Genomic DNA, 21644 nt, shown 5'->3' on the forward strand with positions numbered 1-21644 from the left:
AATAGTTAGCAAAAACAAAATAGGGAAGAGTCTCCTAACATTTTCCTTTCTTCTATAAGTAGTGCCATACAAACCAAAAAAACACTCAAAGGAAAAACTTATCCAGAATGATTGACTTTTATTTTTAAAAATACGACTGTCAAATTATTTTTTTGTAATAAATTTTGCATAACAATTTTCTTTCTAAATCATTTTCTTTTTTTGATAGACATACCTGGGTAAGGGAGCTGCATGTTTGCCTTTGGTGCCTGAATATGAAGATTCCTTCTCTCTCCTCTGGCCAGCAAGAAAATATAAGTTTGACCCAACAACTCCACAAGCCATCCCAAAGCAGTCACCATCATCACTAGAAGGGAATTGAATTTCTTCTAATTGCAAGGATTGGTCTGACGAACCAATTGATATGAGTGGGAGGACAGAGTAGGATACAGAAGAACCACCATAGCTTGCCAAACACAACCCTAGAAATTTTTTTGGCAACTCTTCTTGACTCCTGTCTCTTTTCCATTGTTTATTTGTTGTTGCCTGTGGCTGAAATTCAGATTGTTTGATTCTTTTGAATTTTTGGAACTGAAGTTGCTTCTGTGCAGATGTAAGGGTCACCGCTGGGGTTGAGTTTTGTGACCTGCGTTCTCTACTGGAGGCCAACATCGGATATGATAATTGGAATTGGCTTCACACACACACACACACAAAGAAAGAAATTGTGTTCTTGATGATGGCAACAAGTTTTTATAAAGAGGATGAAAACAAGGAGCTACTAAAAAGAATAATAAATATAATTAGGGTAAATTACACTTACCTACTTGAAAAAAAATACAGTTAACTCAATACTTTTAACATAATTATACTGACGTCTTTTAAGGTTTTAATTTATATAATACTTAGTCTATTTTTAATCAATAATTCATTAGTTGTATGATGAAAAAATAATTTTACTGTCTCTTTTCTACTAAAACCGTTTATTTTAGTTTCTACCATCATTGGTGTTAGTTTTGGTTGTTTTATCCATACAAAAATAGATATTAGTGTAATTATGTCAACAGTATATAATTAACTGTATTTTTTAAATCTTTTTTTGATCAACAAAAAAGAATTTTATTTATGAAATCAATATAATACATATAGACATCAGTAAAAAGGAAAGCAAGAGCAAAGAGTATCATAGTATACCTTTATTCCTAACTAGGTTCACACTCAAAAGGACACCCAATTGTATATTAGAGGTCAAGCTAAAATGTTGATGAGAAGCCAACAGAAAAGAGGGAAAACAAAGCCAATAAAAAACAAGTTACAAACAAACAAGAGGCCGCAAAACCAATTGCTCTTCCAACAAATGCAGCAGCACCACTGCCCCAGCTATTTCAATTATAAGCAGCAATAGCCAGCTATTTTAAATCTTGAGGGAGATAAGTATAATTTACAAATTGTGTATGACTTATCTAGAGTTGGTGATAATGAGACCTGAGGTCTTGAAATGGGGTCCTTTTTACAAATTCACACAAAAAAAGGGGAGATTTTGTTGAATATAGAAATTAGGGAATCTTTTTATTTTTAGTATTATATGTGTATAATCTGTGATTGTGTCAATTATTGATTTAATATTATTTCCTTATTTATATCGTTTCCTAAATTGTATCATGAATTTATTATATATATGATCTCTACCTCATTCGTGGATAAGCTAAAATAATTCTTTTCATTATTTTCTCTGTAACTATTCTAAAAAATTAAACCATTTAAGCAAATAATTAACTTTTCAAATTATTTATCAAATTAACTCCCTTTTTAAAATTACATGTTCAAAATACGATTTTGTAGTGAAATTTTATCTTAAACATGCAATTTCATATTGACATAACCAACATCTGTACATCATTAAGTCAAATCAATATAGAATCAGATCTTCAAAATGCGATTTCACCATAAAATCATATTTTGAACATGTGATTTCACGATGAACTTGCATTTTCAACTTGTGTTTTTAAAAAGTAGGTTAGTTTGATAAATAATTTGAAAAATGGGTTACTTTGATAAATAGTTCAATTTTTTAGAATATTTATTAAAAAAAAAAAGAACTCCAAAAAAGGGGTAAAATGGTAAATAATTATTTTGTTAAAACCCATACAAATTTTGTTTGCATACATACCCTCTAAAATTATATAGTATAATTTACTTACATAGATCAAAACATAAAATAGTCCTCGCAAGAACTCAAAAAAAATAAAAATACAATCTTGTTTAAATATAACAAATTCAATTTAGAGAAAAATAAATACATAAAGATCACTTAGGTTAAAAACAGTTAAATAAACTATAAAGTTACCAAACAAAAATTGAATTAGTTACAACAAAGTGACTATTTTTAATCACTACCTTGTGTCGGTGTTTAGTCTACTTACTACAACATATAAGAGTTTTAGAAATCAAATTTTTTAGTCTCTAAAAGTAAAAATTTTGTTACAAAAGACATTTAGGGACCAATTTCTATCGTTGTGAGGATAGTCGTCAAAAGATCATTTCGAAAAGTTAAAAATAAAGCTTTTAGCGACAAAATTTTAAAAATGTCACTAATAAATATAGTTTTAGGGACAAAATAATTTGTTCTCAAAATAATTTATTTTTTGAGATAAAAAATTTGGTCCCAAAAAGATAATAATTTATCACTAATGTCCAATTTTCATTGCTAAAAACATAATAATGACACTTTTCACAACAAAAATATTTGGTCCCTAAAAAATAATTTTGTCCCTAAATTTTGGTCGCTAAACTTTAATTTTTTGTAGTGACTGTTGACTTAATTAATATTTTACTTAAAGAAATGATACATAAAAAAATTCTATAATTTATTTTACAAATCAATGTAGTATGCAATAAATATTTTCTTTTAAATGGATCAACTGAAAATAAATGATAAGAACAATTTAATTGTCATGTTAATTTGTACATTATTTTAACAGCGATATTACATGCACCAATTAATTTATTAATTAGTATACCAACAAATATTACGACATTATCATTTTAAAATTATGACTCCAGCTATTATACAAATTACAAATACCAAAACCTGTAAAATCATGTCATATCATCCGTTAGTACACTAACTGGTAAACCAATTGATACATATAGCATTATTCTTATTTTAATGTTACTAACCCTCGCATAGGAAAAAAAAAAAAATTACTCACAGGCCCTATTATAATAACATGTGCACCATTAAGTTCCATAAGTGTTTGTATAGACCAAAAATTCCAATCAATTCATCGTTAAAAGTTGATTTTGTCAAAATGGTCGCTAAAAAAGACTTTTGTAACAATTTTATGAATCTGTTGTTAAAAACTGACAATTAGTGATATTTTAGTTTGTTTGTGACGAATTTGTAAATTTGTTTCTAAAAAATAATTAGTGACGTTTTTTTGTAACGAATTTTTCAATTACCTCTCAAAACTAACAATTAGGGGTTATTTGGCATGATTGATATAAGTGCACTTATTTTGGTCATATTATCTCTCTACTTTTTTGCACATCTTTTCATAAAAAGTCAAAAAATATACTTATTTAGATCATTCTAAACAATCCCTAGTGAACTTTTCATGAAAACGCTATTAAAAAATAAAAAATAAAAATTTGTAATAACAATTAAAATTGAATAAGATTTTTGAGTGCATCAAAAAAGTCAATAGGATTTATTGGTGTACCATCTTCTTAATAAAATCTTTTAGTCAGTCTACACCCCCCCCTCCAAAAAAAAAAAAAAAAAGAAGAAAGAGTTGTGATTGTTCTCCATTCACAAAGTATATTGGACCAGACTGTTTGGGCTTGTAAGACCTACCATAAGTTTTATCTTAGGAAAATGAGTGAGAACACTAATTAGTGCTGTCACTAATGATGTGGCAGTGAGTTCCACCATGAATGATTTGATGTTTTGACATTGGTGTTGTATTTTTTTTCTTTTTTTATTAAGTGCCATGTCATTAGTGATATTTTAGAGCTCCAAAATTAGTGGTCTCTATCATTGTTGGTTATCTTAATAACTCAAATCGTTAATTTTTTAGACCACATTATGTAAATCATAAACGAAAAAAATCAATTGATCAAATAACTGTAGACACGTTAGTTTATGATATTTGTTTACAAAATAATGAACAATAACTATTATTTGAAAACTAAATCTATTTCTTTAGTGTTCGTTTGGGATGCCTCATTGGGACTAAAATAGTCATATAAGACAAAATAAATTATTTTAATCAAATAGGATAAAAAGTCACATTCAATCCATAATCATTTTATTTTTTCTCTCACAAAAGTCAAAAAAGTCAAAAAACCTATCCCAAACGAGACTTTTTAACCCTAAACTAAAATAGTCAAAAAATAAAAAAAGTCAAAAAGTCAACTCACATCCTAAACGAGCTCAGAAATAAATGTACAAAGCTAACGCTGTACAGTCCAATCCAATCCAACCCAATCCAATCCGCAGAGACACAACTGGATCCCCCCAGAAAATAGTAGAAATCATGGAACAGTGGTACAATCAAAAAAATTATTACACATTTATAAAATAGTTTATAATTTTAATAGAGATTTACGTGTAGGTTTTAATAAGTAGGCTTATTATCCAATAAGTCTTATGATAATTAATGATTTTTTCATCAAAAACTATTAAAAGATATCACTAATTGTTAATTTTCAGTAACAGTTTGAAAATTTTTTCACAAAAAATATCATTAATTATAAGTTTTAGCGACAGTTTCAAAAAAGTCACAAAAAGTCATTAATTTTTAATTTTCAACGACAGTTTGAAAAATTCGTCACAAAAAAACGTTACGAGTTATAAGTTTTAGCGACATTTTATAAAAATCGTAACAAAAAAAGTCACTTATTGTCAATTTTTAGCGACATAAAAAAAAATCGTCGCAAAAAATTAGTTTTACAGACGATTTTACTAACACTTATTTTCAATAAAATTTAATAAAAATTAAATCAAACTATTAAGACACTACAAGAATTTACACATTTTGCGACCACTTTTGCCGACCAAAAAAATTTTGGTCGCAAAAAAATGACATTTGGTGACCAAATATTAATTAGTCGCGAATGATCATTTTTTTTGGCGACCAAATATTATTGGTCGCAAAAGATTATATTTTGGAGACCAAAAAAAGAGTTGGTCGCAGAAAGTGGTATGCTTTTGGCTACCAACTACAAATTTGGTCGCGGAAGGTGACATTTTTTTTGGCGACCAAAAATTTGGTCGCCAAAATCTTATTTTCAACAACCAAAAAAAATTAGTCGCTAAATTAGTACTTTTAGCGACTAATATTTTAGTCGCCATTGAGTGAGATTTGACAACTAAAAAAGTTTGTCGGCGAAGGGTACCTTTTTTGCGACTAATATAATCTTTTGGTCGCCAAAAACTTGGGAGGGAAATTTGAAACGTGGGGCTGGAATTGAATTTCGGAAAAAAAAATAAAAGCCCTAATCTCCCTTATCTCTATCTAAAAAAAGCCCTAATCTGTGTCTCTCTATTGGTCCGCCCTCTCCCTCTCTCTATGTTCTCTCTCTCAATGGGTGCCCACGCTCTCTAGCTCACCGAAGTAGGAGAGAGATGAACATCTCTGCATCGTGCACACTGAATGGCAAGCAGCGTACGCCACCGCTGCATCTCTGCACACTGAATCTCTGCATCGTGCACACTGAACGCCACCGCTGCAAATCGCCATCGCCCTCTGTCTAATGGACTCCTCATTTCTGGGGGATCCTCACCCAATCTCACCTCATCGCAGACCAGCGTCGCACGCCATTGCTAGCTCCACCGCCACCTCTAGCGCCACCGCCGGATCCTCACAGGTTCTCTCTCACTCTCCGTCTGTCTGTCTGTCTGTCTCTCTCTATTTCTCGCTGTCTCCCTCTCTAGCCTTTGCCCTTGGTCTCTCTCCCTCTCTCTCTCTATATATAATGCGGCAAATTTTAGTACAGAGAGAGGGATTTGAGCTCTGATGAATTGATTCCATTTTGGTCAATTTCTTGATTGATTATTGTTGAGAATGAAAGGTTTTGTGGGTTTTGAGATCTCATGGTTTAGAGGATACATAAACTTTTATTTATAGTTCAAGGAGAAATAGAAAAGACACTCACAAAGTGAGTAGTAATATCGCTAACAAATCCCAATTAAATAGCACAGAATTAAGTTTTCAAACAAGATGAAAGAATATTAGTATTTTCACAATGGAATAATACTAAATAGGATTTTCTAAGGATAACCAAACCAATCAGATAGCATAAATTAAGTTTTTCATCAAGCAAGAGGAAAGAATATTTGTATTTTCACAATGAGATAATACTCAATATGATTTTACAGGGTTGAAACTCACCACAGCCAAATAGCTTTATAAATTAAGTTGAAGCTTGTCTTAACTCACTCAATAGCCTTTGCTAAAAATATTTGAGGCTGGCTCAAATCCCTGTTAGCTGTTTATGATATCTTTATTATTAACAGCGATTTTCTATGAGAAACTAAAAAAGTTGCTAAAAAAATCATACTTAATACACAGGAATCCCACTTATAGTAAGGATTCTCATCCATTTTCAATTGCATCAAACCCTCTAGGACTAATTAATCAAAATAGGCTATGTAATTCAGTTAAAAAGAAAGGCATACTAGTTAGTTATTAAAATGTAGAACTGTTTGTTTCACATGTTAAATATAGATCCTTATGTACCATATCATCTATTACATATGAATAATACTAGACACCCACATGTAAATGCAAGTGTACGTAGAAGAATAATACTAGACACCCACCTTTCACTTCTCCGAATTTATTTCGAATGGGATCGTGTGATTCTCATTAAATTTATGTAGTGTGGGGTTTATATATAAAATAAATTTAAATTATAAGACGAAAATTTTAAGTAATTTATGTATTGATTTTGATTTGAATTTTTTGTTTTTCATATTTCTTTATCCTTAAAGTTTTTTTTTTTAAGTTAATTTTTTATAAAAATAAAATTTTAAATATTAAAAAATAAAATATTAATAAAAAATTCTAAAAATAATTAAATAAAATTGAACACGTGGCTTTGATATCGTCTGCTTGATGGATGGGAGACGCACACAGATGTATCTAGGGCACGCAGTCTAGTTCAGACGATCACCGGCGTCTCTCTCCCCCTCCTGTTCCTCTTTCTCATCTAGGTCTCACTTCACCTCTCTATTAGTTCGGACCACAAATCTCTTAGCCAAACATGGGATTATGCATTTCGTTGGATTATTAGTCCAATCCCATGGCCATATCGGTCCAAACAAATTGTATGAATATTCCTGGTTTAGCTAATGGGTAGAGTAATTTAGTCTGTATTGCTTGCTTTGATTTCAGGTGCGGAAAGATTAAAGACATAACATTTGTATGTGGTTTGATTACTCAAGTGTTGTTATTTTTTAGTTCAAAGTGTCACTTTACAGACAATAGTTGAGAGCGGGTAAAGTGTATATATTTGTTTCTAGGTGCATTACAATACGTTGGTACTTGTTTTTGTTTAAACCTAAGTCTGTTAGATTTGGGACAGTCCGGTATGATCATCATACTATTTGGGTTATTTTCAGGGTCATTTAAAATGACAGAGCCTTCCAAAGTCATTCATGTACGCAATGTGGGGCATGAAATTTCTGAGGTACTTCTCTCTCTCTCTCTCTCTCTCTCTCTCTGTGCCAGTAAATATGTAAGTAGATGATGTTTTAAGCTTTTCTCTTTGGAAATAAGAACTTTTGTTTTTTCTTCTGCATGGTACTCCCAAATTGTGTGTGTGGTTCCCAAATGACTCATCCAACTTGTTTTATCCATTCCATTAATATACATGGAATCTAAACTGGTATTCTAATGCAAGTTTTGATGTAAAGTTTCTATTTGTCTTTTTATATTTAATTTTATAATATGAGGAGAAAAACATGATTATATCCTGCTTTTCTCTTGGGTCTTACTAATGTCTGTCATCTGCATTTAAATACAATCACATCCATTTACACATTGCATAGAGAGAGTGAGTGTGTGGGACACACGTGCATGTATGTAGGACTCACACACTCACTCTCCCTATGGGTGTGTGTTGGAGTGTGGAAATGGGTGTGATTGTGGCATTACTATTTAAGTTTAGAAGCAAACTTGCCTCCTATCAAATTTAACTTTGAAAAAAGCTGCAAAGAAGATGGAGGTGACTTACAAAAAGTGCAATCAAAGTTTTATAATCGTTTGGGCACATTTGGTTGCTGGTTAAAAGAGAGGGATTGGATTAGTTATCCATGGTACCCATTTATCCCACATTTGGTTGCACAATTTGACAATGGGATAATTGGTTCACAGCTTTACTTGTTCAAGTGTGAGTGTGAATTTTTAGTTGTAGATTTTTTTCCCCTTCATGTTATCTATGTATAAATATTCTAACACAGGTTGCGATTTTACGCTAGAATGACTTACATCAGCTATTCCAGCAATTTGGGGTCGTAACCAAGGTTGTGATGCTTCGCGCCAAGAATCAGGTATGTTTGCTTGCTATATGGTAGAGAGAGGCTAGATTTATTATGTTTGAAATTGATCCGAAACTCAAGAACTAAAAAGTTTGTGTACATGCATGCCATGGCTGCAGGCACTCCTCCAAATGCAAGATATTCCTTCAGCTGTTAATGCACTGCAGTTCTACACAAATGTTCAGCCAAGCATAAGGTATCAAGATATAAGAAACATTTGTTTCTGTTTCGGGAATAAGTGGATTCCACATTTCTTGTAAATTTCCTTTGCTTCCGAATGGTTTCAAGGTAGCAATCCTTTTTTCTTGATTCAATCCGGAGGTTTTGATTATGGTTCAATTTTTTTGTTGTGAATTTAGGGGAAGGAATGTTTATGTTCAATTCTCATCCCATCAAGAACTAACAACTATGGATCAGAATTCTCAAGGCCGGGGGGATGAGGAGGTTAGTACTTTGTACTTAGTATTGTGGTATTGGCAGTTATTGGTATCTGTGAGAGGGATGGTTTGAAAAGGAGTCATCCTTTTATGGCAACATTTGTGGATTTTTTCTGGCTAGCATAGCAGATTTTTTACATAAACAATGGCCTTTTATCTGTTAATAATTGCTTTTAAGCTGAGGATTTAATTTTGACGGAGGGGTATGGTTGCATATATTGAGATTATGTTTATTGATCTATCTGTGGAGGAAGCAATGTTTATTGAAGAATTTAATTCCAAGGCAGTCATGACTCTTCTAGATCTTTTCTCAAAATACAATACAGATTGTCTCATATCATTCAACAATCAACTTTATACATCACTTGTGTTGCCGGTTATGTTTATATAGTCCTATTAATGTGAACTTCATGCAAGGGCTAGAGTTAGTTGAAACTGAAGATTATTTCTTGCCTTTTGAATTTTTATTCATCTTTGATGCTAATCTCATTTTACATCCATGATGCCTTGCTTGATCAGAAACGCCAAAAAATTTATTGATACACCTTTTAAAGCCTATCCTACCTGATGTGGTGAACTAAGTGCGGATCAAATTTGATTATCATGACTATACATACTATTCAAATGATTTTTTTTTCGAGAGACAAATAGTATCCAAGTGAAAATATCACAGCAGGATCATATGTAATCTCCTAGTGTCACCGTGCCACCAAAATATCTGAATAGTCATCATCTTATCATATTTCCTGCTACAAATTGGTGCATATGAATAATCAACTCTGAGACAGTTGCCAGAACCACTATCCCATCACAAAAAAATGGTGGTTATTATAGTTATACAAAATTCTAAGATGTGGGGTTTGGGAAGAATGGATAGATTTGGATATGGGCTGAATCATTAGATGTAGTGTTTTAAAAGGTGCACACTTAGGTGTGAGGTACCAAAAGGAGCCTTTAGGTTTTGTTTATCTTTATGGGTTTGTTCCCATTCAATTTTTTTTACCTTCTTCAAGTATGAGCATAAGGTAACAGTGTCTAGTTAGTTTTCTGCCATTGCTTTTCATAATCCTTCAACAAATATGCAGTCACTCGAATTCGGCCTTTGTTATTTAAGCAGGCAAATGATGGTAGTAATTCATTCTTTTCTCTGCTTAGAAGTGATGTGTTACACATGAGAATGTGTCCTATTATCATTCTGATTTCTTCATATGTATCAAGTTTGATGAGCAACAAAAGGATTTGGAAAGAGTAGGGATGTCTGTCTGGTTATGAAATGTTTTTGATATACCAGAAAATGCTAATTCGTTAGTGATTTATGTTTTGATACACATGAGCTGCCTATACGACAATGGACTCAAGATTATAAAGAATTTCTTGAATCAATTATGACAGGAAATGATAAAATCAAGACCCATTTATCAAGGTATAATTAAGTTTGATTTCTTGAACTGATTTCTTAGTACATTATTAAGTTGTAGTATGTGAGGTGTTTGGAGTCTCACGATAGATTTTAATGGTTGCAGGATTACAGAGAGCACAACGATGACACCACCGTACACTTTGAAGTTATTATGTCCGAGGAGAACTTGATCATGGCAAAGCAAGAGGGCTTGCTAAAGAAATTTAAACTCACCACAACTATCAGCACAAGCAACATGCATCTGTTCGACCCAAAAGGCGTGATTAAGAAATATGAAACCCCTGAACAGAGTATGATTGTACTATACACCAGTTCAGCTTAACCTCTAATCATGTATCAAATTTTCAGGTTATTTACAATTTAATTCTTTTGATTTGTAGTTCTTGAAGAATTCTTCCACGAATCAGAGGTCATCTGTCAAACTTAGTTATTTCCCCCCTTCTTCTTCTGATTCTACCATTGTGGTTGACCTCCCTAGGAGGGAAAGTGTAGAAAGGTGGGAGGCTTGTTTAGTGGGGCATTTTTTGGGTAGGAATTTGAATTTTAATTATGTCAAAAATTTTGCTTTCAATCTGTGGTAAAATAAGGGGTTAAGGCAGGTGCTATCTACCTCAAATGGGTTCATCTTTTTCATGTTTGATGTCATGGTGTTCTTATTCTCTCTCTCTCTCTCTCTCTCTCTCTCTCTCTCTCTCATTTCAACTTTCTAATTATGTTTTCTTGAATACTATTTGGATATTGGAAGCTAAATTTTATTTTGTTGTTATTGTTAGGTGTGAGGTTCACATCTTATCATGGGAATTTTATGCTTAGGTCCACTGATTTATTAGCGCTTCCAGCTGTAGACTGTGATAAAGCTTACGCAATGCAGATGGGTCTTGAAGAAACATTATTGACCACTCAGACTGTATATTTCCAAGATGCTTTGTTGTATCCTTTAGCTGATGCATAAGAAATTCAAGCATGCTTCTCTTGGCGTGTGGCAGATGCCTTTTGGAAATTTGCTTATTATAGAAACTTCTTGGTTTCATTTTCAATTTTTCATGCCTTCACAAAGCTAAAGAAATACTTGGTTATAATTTTTCTTATTGCTAAGCCATTTGCTCATGTAGGATGGTCATGACCACCCAATGCATAAGGTCCTTTTTAACCTTGATATCTGTACAGGACATCTTTTTTCTGCTGTTTGGGTTATTTTGACAATCATGACAAATGTCTTTCAGAGAGACCTATCAAAATTCATTAGCCGACCATCAGCAAGAAAAGTGAAACATGTATTTGCTAATGATTTAAACCCCTTTGCGGTTGAATATCTGGAAAGGAATTGTGTCCTCAACAAACTTGAGAGGAAGATAGAAGTATGAATTTAGCTTGTCATGCAATTATTGTTTAATGGTTTTCATAGATTCATTTTTCAATTTAGAAAGTGTGTATATTTATATATCTGCAACTTGCATTCGACGAAGTTGTATCATGTGGGCTTAATTATTTTGTTTTTGTATGTCTAGGTTTTTAACATGGATGGAAGGAGGTTCATTGATGCTATGTTTGCAAGTCAAAAAGCTCAATCCATCACACAAGTGGTTATGAATTTGCCAAATGACACTGCAGAGTATCTAGGTATGTAATTATTCTGATAGAGCATAAATTCTCTTCTTCTTTCAGCAGTGAAGTTTTGTATTCTGAAATTAAATATTGAGAGTTGCTCGTATAGCTTTTCCATTTTACTGTGCTACCATTTTAAATGCTACTTACTAGGTGATATATTGTGAAGGATTTAGATGGTAATAATTACTTATTGAGTTCTATCCTTGGACTTAGAAATTGATGTATTAAATTTTAAATAGGACATATGATGTGATATAGTTTCAAGGTGGCTAACGTTTCTTGTGAATTTATCATGGGACAGAAGCCCTGGGAATAGCATTACAACATTAGGTATAGGATTCTTATTCTGGCTAGCTGAGTAAGGTACTTTGCTATGGCCTACTTTGGCTCTGGTTAACTCCTTCATAATCACTTTGAAAAAAGGATTTTTGAGATGTGTTTATTGGAGACCTCTTATGAGGAAGTAAGATTATATTCAGTGAACAGTCTTCATTATGCATTTCTCTTAGGATTGTAAAAAGTTAAGTTCCATCAGCATGTGGCACTTGGATGGCAACAGTTTAAAGACTCAAAGAAATCGCTATGATCAGTAATTTAGTCATTCAAAATTATTACCTGAATGTCATATAGAAAAGAGTGGAGAAGGTGTTGGAGTTATACAAGGAATGGAGTAGATAACGGAAACCACAGAATATGTTGCGATTTTCAAAATTGCAGACACTAGCATTCAATTGTTCTCTCTCTCAATATTTTGCCCAATTATTGCAGATCTATTCAGGGGAATATTTAGAACAAAGCCCAAGTAGAGAGAAATTACCTTGCCAAAGATCCATGTTTATGGATTCTCAAAAGCAACGTCAAATATGTAAGTTACTTGGATTTGAAAGATGGAAGTGATCCTGAATTTTGTTATATAACATTCTTTTGAAGTAACTACATAAGGAGAAACAAATAAACCATAAACAAAGAAAAAGAAAAGAAAAGAAACGAAAAAATAGAGAAAACCATAAATAAGAGGAAGATTGTTTTCAACATTGTAGTAGTCTTCTATGTCTGTATATGCTTGTCAAGCTTGATTGTGTTTGCCATGACGATATATGAACCTTGCACTTTTCTCTGTGTAAAAAAAGGTTTCATTGTCCAATCTGTTAATACCCATTTCAAATTTGTAATTAGCAGCTTATATTCTGAAATTGACAATTTAATTACCTGCAAATGAGTTAGAAATTTTGATTTGAACTTACGATTCTCTGAAATTTCTAATTTAATTACCCATTTCAAATATTTTCATTAAAAACAAGCCTAACATTATTTCTCATTTTCTTTGGTATAGATGGATGATGGATGATGGATGATCTCGTGCACGAAGCTAAATTGTACAAGACTACTTGACAGTATAAGCATTTTTGGGAGGATTAAATATTATTGGATGGATGTGTATGGATAACAAAATTAGTAGTTTTATTTGTTGATAGCTGCGCATGAATAACAAATAGTTATGTTTCAATTTGTTATGGTAGATGGATGTGACTTGTGAATGAAAACTTGAATAGTTGTATTGTGTCGAATGTTAATGATTCAGTTAATTTGAATGATACTTTAAAATTATAGGTTTATTATGGATTGAATGAATATTTAGGAATTACAGGTGTATTGTTTTCCTGCTTTGGCAACCAATTTATTAGTCGCGACAAATAAATAATTTTTTTTCGCAAAAAATGACAATTGCCGACCAAGAGTTTTGGTCGCAAAAAATACATCTATTGCCGACCAAAACAGCTCTTGGTCGTGGAAACTCACTTTTGCCGACCAAAAGTTTTAGTCGCGAAAAGTAACAAATGGCGACCAAAACTTTTTTTAGTCGTGGAATGTCACAATTGGCGACCAAACTTTTTGGTCGCGGAATGTCACGATTGGCGACCAAAATTTTTTGGTCGCGGAATGTCACGATTGGTGACCAAAATTTTTGGTCGGGAAAATTTCACTTTTCGCGACCAAAGTGTTTTAGCGACTAAATGAATTAGTCGCGGTAATGATATATTTTGCGACCAAAAATTTGGTCGGCAAATCCGACTTTTCCCGACCAACCAAAATTTTGGTCGCGAATTATTTTTGCCGACCCTCAATTGGCGACCAAAGTAGTGACCAAAAAAATTGGTCGCGGATAACTTTTACCGACCAAAAATGGGCTTTTAGCGACCAATTTTTTGGTCGGCAAAAGTGTTAATTCCTGTAGTGAGACTTATTGATAACTTACTGTAATTTTAATAACTAACATGTATAAAGGTTACCACTTATTTATAATTATTTTCGAAAGTCTACTATGGAATCCCATTCCCCCTCCCCCCCCCCCAAAAAAAAAAAAACACTATTCCACGTAACTTGTCTGCTACGCAAATTATTAAACAAAAAAATTGTTCTTTCATAATTTATATTTATATATATATTTTGGGACTGGCTTCTCTCATGTCAGTGATCTGATTAAAGGGTACAGTTAGGCAGAGTCTACTATGAGTCCTGTTTCGACAATCTAAACCGTCAATGTGTAAAACTCGTCGAGTACTATATATTTGTAAGAAATTATGTTGATCGGATATCGATAGCTACGTGATCAAATCAGTTTTGTATAAAAAAAATATACGGTGAAAAAAATAAACGGTTGACAGAAATCGGATACGATAAGATAGTTATCAATATTTGATCAATGTAATTTTTATAAACATATAGCACTCGACGAAACCTATATATTAAACGATTCAAATTATTAAAACAAAACTCGTGATATGCTCATACGAGTCCAACAGTACCCTCCAGTCGGACCGACTGGAGGGAAGCCCAGCCCATATATTTTTTGGTTAAACAATTCGCAAAATAGACAACCACGTACAGATACGCAATTGGACTTTTGAGTTTTAATATTGGATGTAATTGGGACACATATTTGTTTTATAAAATTGATATAATTAAAATATTTTGTTCTAGTTGATTAAACAAGACATGTGATCAATATAAAATTATGTTAAAAAATTGGCAAAATTTCTCAGCGAAGGCGGTGAAATTTCTCGAAGATTTCAGTGTTTGCATAAAAATTTCAACCAAAATTTAGGGGTTGTTTAGGATGTCCTAAATAAGTGTATTTTTTGGACTAAAAAGTTGAGGAAAAAAATATGGATGTTTGGGTTAACTTTTTGACTTTTTTATGAAAAAATGTATATTAAAAAATTGTATAAAGAAGTGTGTAGGAGAAGATTAGAAATGAAAAGTCAACAGTCCTACAATTTGAGGGATTGAATTGATGGTAAGAAATTATTGTCTAATTTGCGGGCATTGCACTGAACGGTTTTGTTCGGCCCGTGGGGGCCATCACAGGTCCCATTTTGATAATCTGAACCGTTCAATGCGTAGAACTCGTTGAATACTATATGCTTATAAAAAATCACGTTAATCGGATATCGATAGCTATCTGATCAGATGTGTTTTTTTTAATCGTTAATTATAACACCATCCATTTTTTTTATACAAAACTGATTTGATCATATAGTTATCGATATCCGATCAATGTGATTTTTTACAGACATATAGGACTCGACGAGTTCTACACATTGAAACGGTCAGATTATCAAAACAGGACCCGTGATGGGCCCCCATGGGCCAAACAACAATGTGTGAAAATTGCACCAAATTGTGCAATTTTTCCTTTCAAATGCAGCACAGAGCTTCACGGGTCACTTGATGAGTTGTACGGCTGTATGAATTGATGTGTGAAAAATTAATTTTTTAATATTTTTTTTGATAAATAGTGATAACTTTTTAACTTTTTGAATAACTTTTTAACTTTTTGAATTTTTCAAGGGTTGCCAAACTTGCCTTTAGAAATCTAACAACTTCATACTTACAAAAAATTCTTAATTTTTTAGAAGAACCCGTCTTATTTATGGTCAAAATGCTCTGAATTTTATTATCAAAATCTTACAATTTTAGAGATAAAAATTAGACAAAAAAAAAAAAAACAAAAAGAAGAAGAAGAAGAAGAAGAAGAAGAAGAAAAAAACCCTAACATGCTAAAAAATTAAAATCAACACACTTAATATTTATGCTCTGAATTTTATTATCAAAATCTTACAATTTTAGAGATAAAAATTAGACCCAAAAAAAAAAAAAAGAAGAAGAAGAAAAAAAAAACCCTAACATGCTAAAAAATTAAAATCAACAAACTTAATATTTATGCTCTGAATTTTATTATCAAAATCTTACAATTTTAGAGATAAAAATTAGACCCAAAAAAAAAAAAAGAAGAAAAAAAAAACCCTGACATGCTAAAAAATTTAAATCAACAAACTTAATATTTATGCTCTGAATTTTATTATCAAAATCTTACAGTTTTAGAGATAAAAATTAGACCAAAAAAAAAAAAAAAAAAAGAAGAAGAAAAAAAATCCTAACATGCTAAAAAATTAAAATCAACAAACTTAATATTTATTCTAGTTTTTACTAAATATTTATTTAATACGAATATGAAGCAGTAATGAAAGATTAAAAACTGTGCTGAGATAAAAACAAAAATAAAATCAACAAAAAATTATAATTTCCCAGCATGAAACAAACTTTTCCTTTTGCCGAAAATAATATGCCCAAGCTTAGGGGTGGATATCGGCCCATTGGCCGCTCAACACGCTCGGTCCAATCTTATTTTTTAAGAGTTTGAAAAGATTGTTTCAGTCCATAAGTCTGGATTAGGCCAACATTTTTAACCCGATAAATTAATAAGTTGGGTTTGAAATTTATACTTTCAACCCAACCCAGCCCGCTATTAAATAAATAAATAAACTATTATATACTATTTTTTTTTTCTTGAGATCTAGATTTTATCTTTATTGAATTTATTGAAACTCACATTTATAGTGATGTGTGATTGGATTTATTTAAGAAATTCTTTAATTTATATACAAAATCTTTCAATTTATAATCATGTTAGTATATTTATGAGATTTTTATTGATAAATCCATTCTAGAGTTGTTATAACCCATTAGGTCCACTAAAGTATATTATAACCTAATTAGTCCCATAAACTTTTCTGGATATTCCATAAAGTCCATTTTTCTAATTTAATATAATTATTTGGACTATTTTGCCCCTGTATATATATACGTACAGTGTTAATACGTAATAGGTGCCTGTTTCTTCGTTCATGCAGTTTGGCAGTTTCTATTTTACGCTTTTCATCATCAATCCAATTCCGAGAGTTACGTTTATGTTTTGCATGCTCGTTGCAAGGATTGGTTGTGCCAGGGTTTCATCCTTGTTGTTGGTGTCTGGTTCTGTGGTTTGCGAGTGAAGACGACGAAGAGGAGGGTGTTCGGTTGTTACATTTGCCGGATTATAACTACTTCAAATCAGTTTTTTTCAACTTTCTGTACGATTGTAGGATTGCATGATCAAGGTTAGTATCAATTTGGTTATGAATACATGTTCAGTTTATGGTTTCATTCGTCTAATGGATCAGATGCTCTGTTTTTGGATTTATATGGATTGAATGCTCTGTTTTTTCAATTATATGCATTTTACGTGGTTATGTGGAGGGGAGTTCATTCGTATTATGTAAAGATTGTGTAGTTCTCATTTGACTTCGATGCATGCGTAATGAGGCTCTGTGTGGATGATTTGATTATCAGTATATATATCAATGTCAATCTCATACTCGATCATCTTGTGTAATGGGTCCATGTATGAGTAGAAAACCCATCCAATTGTTTCTCCGGATGTAGAAAAGAATAGCTTGACGCATGCATACATGCAAACTTACCCAGTAATCAATAGTAATGTGAATGTTCACATCATCCATGTTTGAGAAATAAATTTCGAACACGACAACAGTTACTGGGCAATGTGAATGCTTACATGGGTGATCACGTTATGTTATAATTTTCTAAAAATCAAAGGAGGGAACCAACAGCGCCAAACTACACCCAATAACACAAACAACTTGGGCATTGATGTCACAATGTGAATGTTTACATCATACGCCATCACAGTATTGAGTGAAGTTTGGGGTTTCTGACATTAATGTGAACATTCACATGATGTGAATGTTCACATCAGTGTGCACTACTCTAAATTTACCCAGTAATCAATAGTAATGTGAATGTTCACATCATCCATGTTTGAGAAATAAATTTCGAACACGACAACAGTTATTGGGCAATGTGAATGTTTACATGGGTGATCACATTATGTTATAATTTGCTAAAAATCAAAGGGGGGAACCAACAACGCCAAACTACACCCAATAACACAAACAACTTGGGCATTGATGTCACAATGTGAATGTTTACATCATACGCCATCACAGTATTGAGTGAAGTTTGGGGTTTCTGACATTAATGTGAACATTCACATGATGTGAATGTTCACATCAGTGTGCACTACCCTAAACTTACCCAGTAATCAATAGTAATGTGAATGTTCACATCATCCATGTTTGAGAAATAAATTTCGAACACGACAACAGTTACTAGGCAATGTGAATGCTTACATGGGTGATCACGTTATGTTATAATTTTCTAAAAATCAAAGGGGGGAACCAACAACGCCAAACTACACCCAATAACACAAACAACTTGTGCATTGATGTCACAATGTGAATGTTTACATCATACGCCATCACAGTATTGAGTGAAGTTTGGGGGTTCTGACATTAATGTGAACATTCACATGATGTGAATGTTCACATCAGTGTGCACTATTCTAAATTTACCCAGTAATCAATAGTAATGTGAATGTTCACATCATTCATGTGTGCAAAAACAAATCCCGAAAACTACAACAGTTAGAGGCCAATGTGAATGTTTACATATATTTTTACAAAATTAATCCCGAAAACATCTATGTTTGATGACATTATGATTGAGAAGCAGAAGAAGGAATGGTATTCCTTACTTTTGTTCGTCATGGTTGGTGGGTATGGATCACACTCAGTGGATAAAATAAACTCAATGGGGCGACAAGAATCTTCGAACGACGAAGCACCCTCCTTCCGATGTGAAGCTTCGTAGTGGTGAGACGAAGAGGAATCTAGGGTTACTGGATGCAATATCAGTATCATTTCGTCGATTGAGTTTTTGTTTTGGAAATTTTGTGGATTGAATATTTCGAATAGGAATGGGTTTTGGCAGAATCGGTTTCACGCGGGAGAGGCGGAGAGGTTATTTCGTCCTTTAACAATTAATGGACCTAATGGAATATTCAGAAACAGTTTGGGTTTTATGGAACAAAACAGTTATAAATAGGACTTATCAAAAAATGGCCCTTTCATTTAAGAAATATAATGTGTAATTGAATTTAATTATGAAATATTTTAATTTTTTTTTAACATATTACCCGATGGCTGGACTTAGGATTTATAACTATTTTTGGGCCAAGCTTGGGTAGATCTAGAGGCTAATATTAGGGCCAGCCTGGACTTGGGCAAATACAAAGCCTTTTATTATATAGTGTCTGTCTGGCCCGAACTCGGTCCGACCTGACAAATGTCCACTTTTACCCAAGCTATCTATGCTAGTTTATAACAACATGTCCAAGGCCATAGGCTTGATTAGGATATGCTTCCTCTAAGGTTTCAAGTTCAAAACTTTCTAAGTGCAAATTTTTTTTTGAGGCAATTCATACAAGACTCTATCAAGCTTTAATTGGGTTCTTTGCTGGTGGATAGTGGGATTGGTCTCCCGAATTAGTTGATCTAGTGAATCGGATATTGAGTTATCAAAAGAATAGGCAAACAAGTGCAAATTTATGGTCTTTTACAGATTGAGCGCCATAATTCTTTTATGTTCACTTTGTTGGTTGAATGAAGACATTTATCTGTTATACTCCTAATTTCACTTTGCAATAGAGAAATTTCTCTGTGAACTAGAAACTTCTCTAATACTAGACTGAGAAATTTAACGACCACCAACATCACCACTGACAATATTACTAGACAATGAAATAAATAAGATAGGCTTTTGCAGAAAGAGAAACTTCATTGATCATAGAAATTTTTATATTTTTTAATTTCTATTGAAATAGTCCATACAACCATCAACCACCATAAAAATCTGTAGTAGTGAAATTTCTTTGTTTGAGTTAAAACAACTATTTATTTTATTCTTTATTGCAGCTAGAATAGCAATTTTTTTTAATTTTTTTTTTGTCAAATAGAAAATAAAAAGAAAATTACATAAAAATTATTTTATTAAATAGAGAAATTTCTTTGTTAGTTAAATATGTTTTCCAAACACAACCACCTAAGAGGTTTTCAATAGATAACTTATTTTCATTGGGGCTAAAACAATATATTTTTTTATTTTTTATTTTTTTTACAATTGAGCGATAAAACAATGTATTTTTACAAAACTAATGTGGCCATTGTCTAGATCTTGAAAAATATGTGGGGAAAAAAAAAACACTCATCCAACATAGACAAATGAATATAAAATTATCATCATTTCAAGTTTGAACAAAGATATTTCACCTCTACTACCACCACCTTTGTTACCACTGTCATTTCCACGACCAGAGGCGAAGGCAGGGGGGTCTTGGTCCCTCCAACCTTCTACAAAATTTTCATTTTATATGTATGTTTTTGCCAATTTTTTATTATTATATATTACATAATGCCCGCCTCCTCCCCCCAAATTTCAATATAACACTCAAAAAATAAAAAATAAAAAATAAAAAATTGTAAAGACCCTAATATAGTAGAGTTACCTTTCAAATAAAACACTTACAATAATATTATGGTGGTCGTATGTTATTATGTATTATTTATCCTCTTATGCTTCCGTACTATATTAGTATCAAATATGAATGGTTAAAGTAATAAACAAATTGTGGTAAAAAAAGATGGTCATTCTAATATTATTGTAGTTCCAAAAAAAAAAAAAAAAAAAAAATTGTAACATTATTGAAAAATTTTAATCCGGTCCTTGTTAAAAACAATATAGTTTATTTGTGAGTTTCTATAATGTATTTAATAGAATCACTTATAAAACTTTATGTACATATGGATATTGTATAATAAATTAATTATATTAAGATTTTTTTTAACTATTGCTAAATATTACCTTAACGTTTATCTATGAATTCTTACATGTTGACCTCCTTAACCATAAAATTCATACAAATAATATTTAATTAAGACTAAATTCTTATAATTTTATTGGTCGAATTGACTTCTATTGAATAATATTTAATAATGATTTAATCAATAAAATTTCAATGGATCTATCGACGGCTCAGTAGATTTATCCTATACCTTCGCTTTGATAAAATGGCCCCCCTACCGGAGAAATCTTGGCTTCGCCCCTAGCCACAACCTCCATCACTATCTACAACCATCGTCTCAAACCAAAAACAACTACGACGACCACCACCAAAAATGTAAAGTTCACTACAAAAAATTAAGGTTTTGGAGACCAAAATTTAGGGACAAAATTAATTTATAGGGACCAAATATTTTTGTTGCGAAAAATGTCGTTATTATATTTTTAGCAACAAATATTGGACATTAGTGATGAATTATTATCTATTTGGGACCAAAGTTTTTGTCCAAAAAAATAAACCATTTTGAGACTAAATTATTTTGTCTCTAAAAGTCTAGTTATTAGTGACATTTTC

The 21644-nt window shown here is 32.1% G+C and overlaps 2 protein-coding genes across 9 annotated transcripts; both read left to right on the forward strand.

Moving 5' to 3' along the window:
* Positions 1-5528: 5528 nt before the first annotated feature.
* Positions 5529-9893, forward strand: LOC114296280 (polypyrimidine tract-binding protein homolog 3-like). Of its 7 annotated transcripts, none has more exons than XR_014339394.1 (5): positions 5529-5850; positions 7607-7674; positions 8447-8536; positions 8644-8720; positions 8884-9023. XR_014339394.1 is itself a non-coding variant. In XM_082886204.1 (5 exons), exons 2-5 carry the CDS (start codon positions 7618-7620, stop codon positions 9032-9034), a joined length of 357 nt encoding a protein of 118 aa, XP_082742330.1. In that variant the 5' UTR covers positions 5532-5850; positions 7607-7617; the 3' UTR covers positions 9035-9893. The 7 variants fall into 7 exon arrangements, 4 of the variants coding, with proteins under 4 accessions (XP_082742329.1, XP_082742330.1, XP_082742331.1 ...); XM_082886204.1 differs by having other exon boundaries at positions 5532-5850; positions 8465-8536; positions 8884-9893; XR_014339395.1 differs by lacking the exon at positions 5529-5850 and adding an exon at positions 7091-7198.
* A 295-nt stretch (positions 9894-10188) lies between these two features.
* On the forward strand, positions 10189-12001 carry LOC145798488 (protein transport protein SEC24 A-like). Of its 2 annotated transcripts, none has more exons than XR_014339397.1 (5): positions 10189-10384; positions 10485-10671; positions 10762-10877; positions 11155-11739; positions 11890-12001. XR_014339397.1 is itself a non-coding variant. In XM_082886207.1 (5 exons), the coding sequence occupies exons 2-4, from the start codon at positions 10654-10656 to the stop codon at positions 11331-11333; spliced, it is 345 nt and encodes a 114-aa protein (XP_082742333.1). In that variant the 5' UTR covers positions 10189-10384; positions 10485-10653; the 3' UTR covers positions 11334-11739; positions 11890-12001. The 2 variants fall into 2 exon arrangements, 1 of the variants encoding a protein (XP_082742333.1); XM_082886207.1 differs by having other exon boundaries at positions 10762-10909.
* The last annotated feature ends 9643 nt before the right edge of the window (positions 12002-21644 follow it).

The sequence above is a fragment of the Camellia sinensis genome, chromosome 9 (genome assembly GCF_055761805.1).
Source record: "Camellia sinensis isolate YWXY chromosome 9, ASM5576180v1, whole genome shotgun sequence".
Lineage (NCBI taxonomy): Eukaryota > Viridiplantae > Streptophyta > Magnoliopsida > Ericales > Theaceae > Camellia > Camellia sinensis.

Bases quoted from the DNA above. Each gene is read 5' to 3' on its own strand.
- LOC114296280 (XM_082886203.1), top strand. From the start codon at position 5,737: ATGGACTCCTCATTTCTGGGGGATCCTCACCCAATCTCACCTCATCGC. The intron at 5,851-8,464 runs GTTCTCTCTCAC...ATTTTACGCTAG, and splicing joins CCACCGCCGGATCCTCACAG to AATGACTTACATCAGCTATT. The intron at 8,721-8,883 runs GTATCAAGATAT...TTGTGAATTTAG, and splicing joins AATGTTCAGCCAAGCATAAG to GGGAAGGAATGTTTATGTTC.
- LOC145798488 (XM_082886207.1), top strand. The intron at 10,910-11,154 runs GTAGGAATTTGA...TGTTATTGTTAG, and splicing joins TTTAGTGGGGCATTTTTTGG to GTGTGAGGTTCACATCTTAT.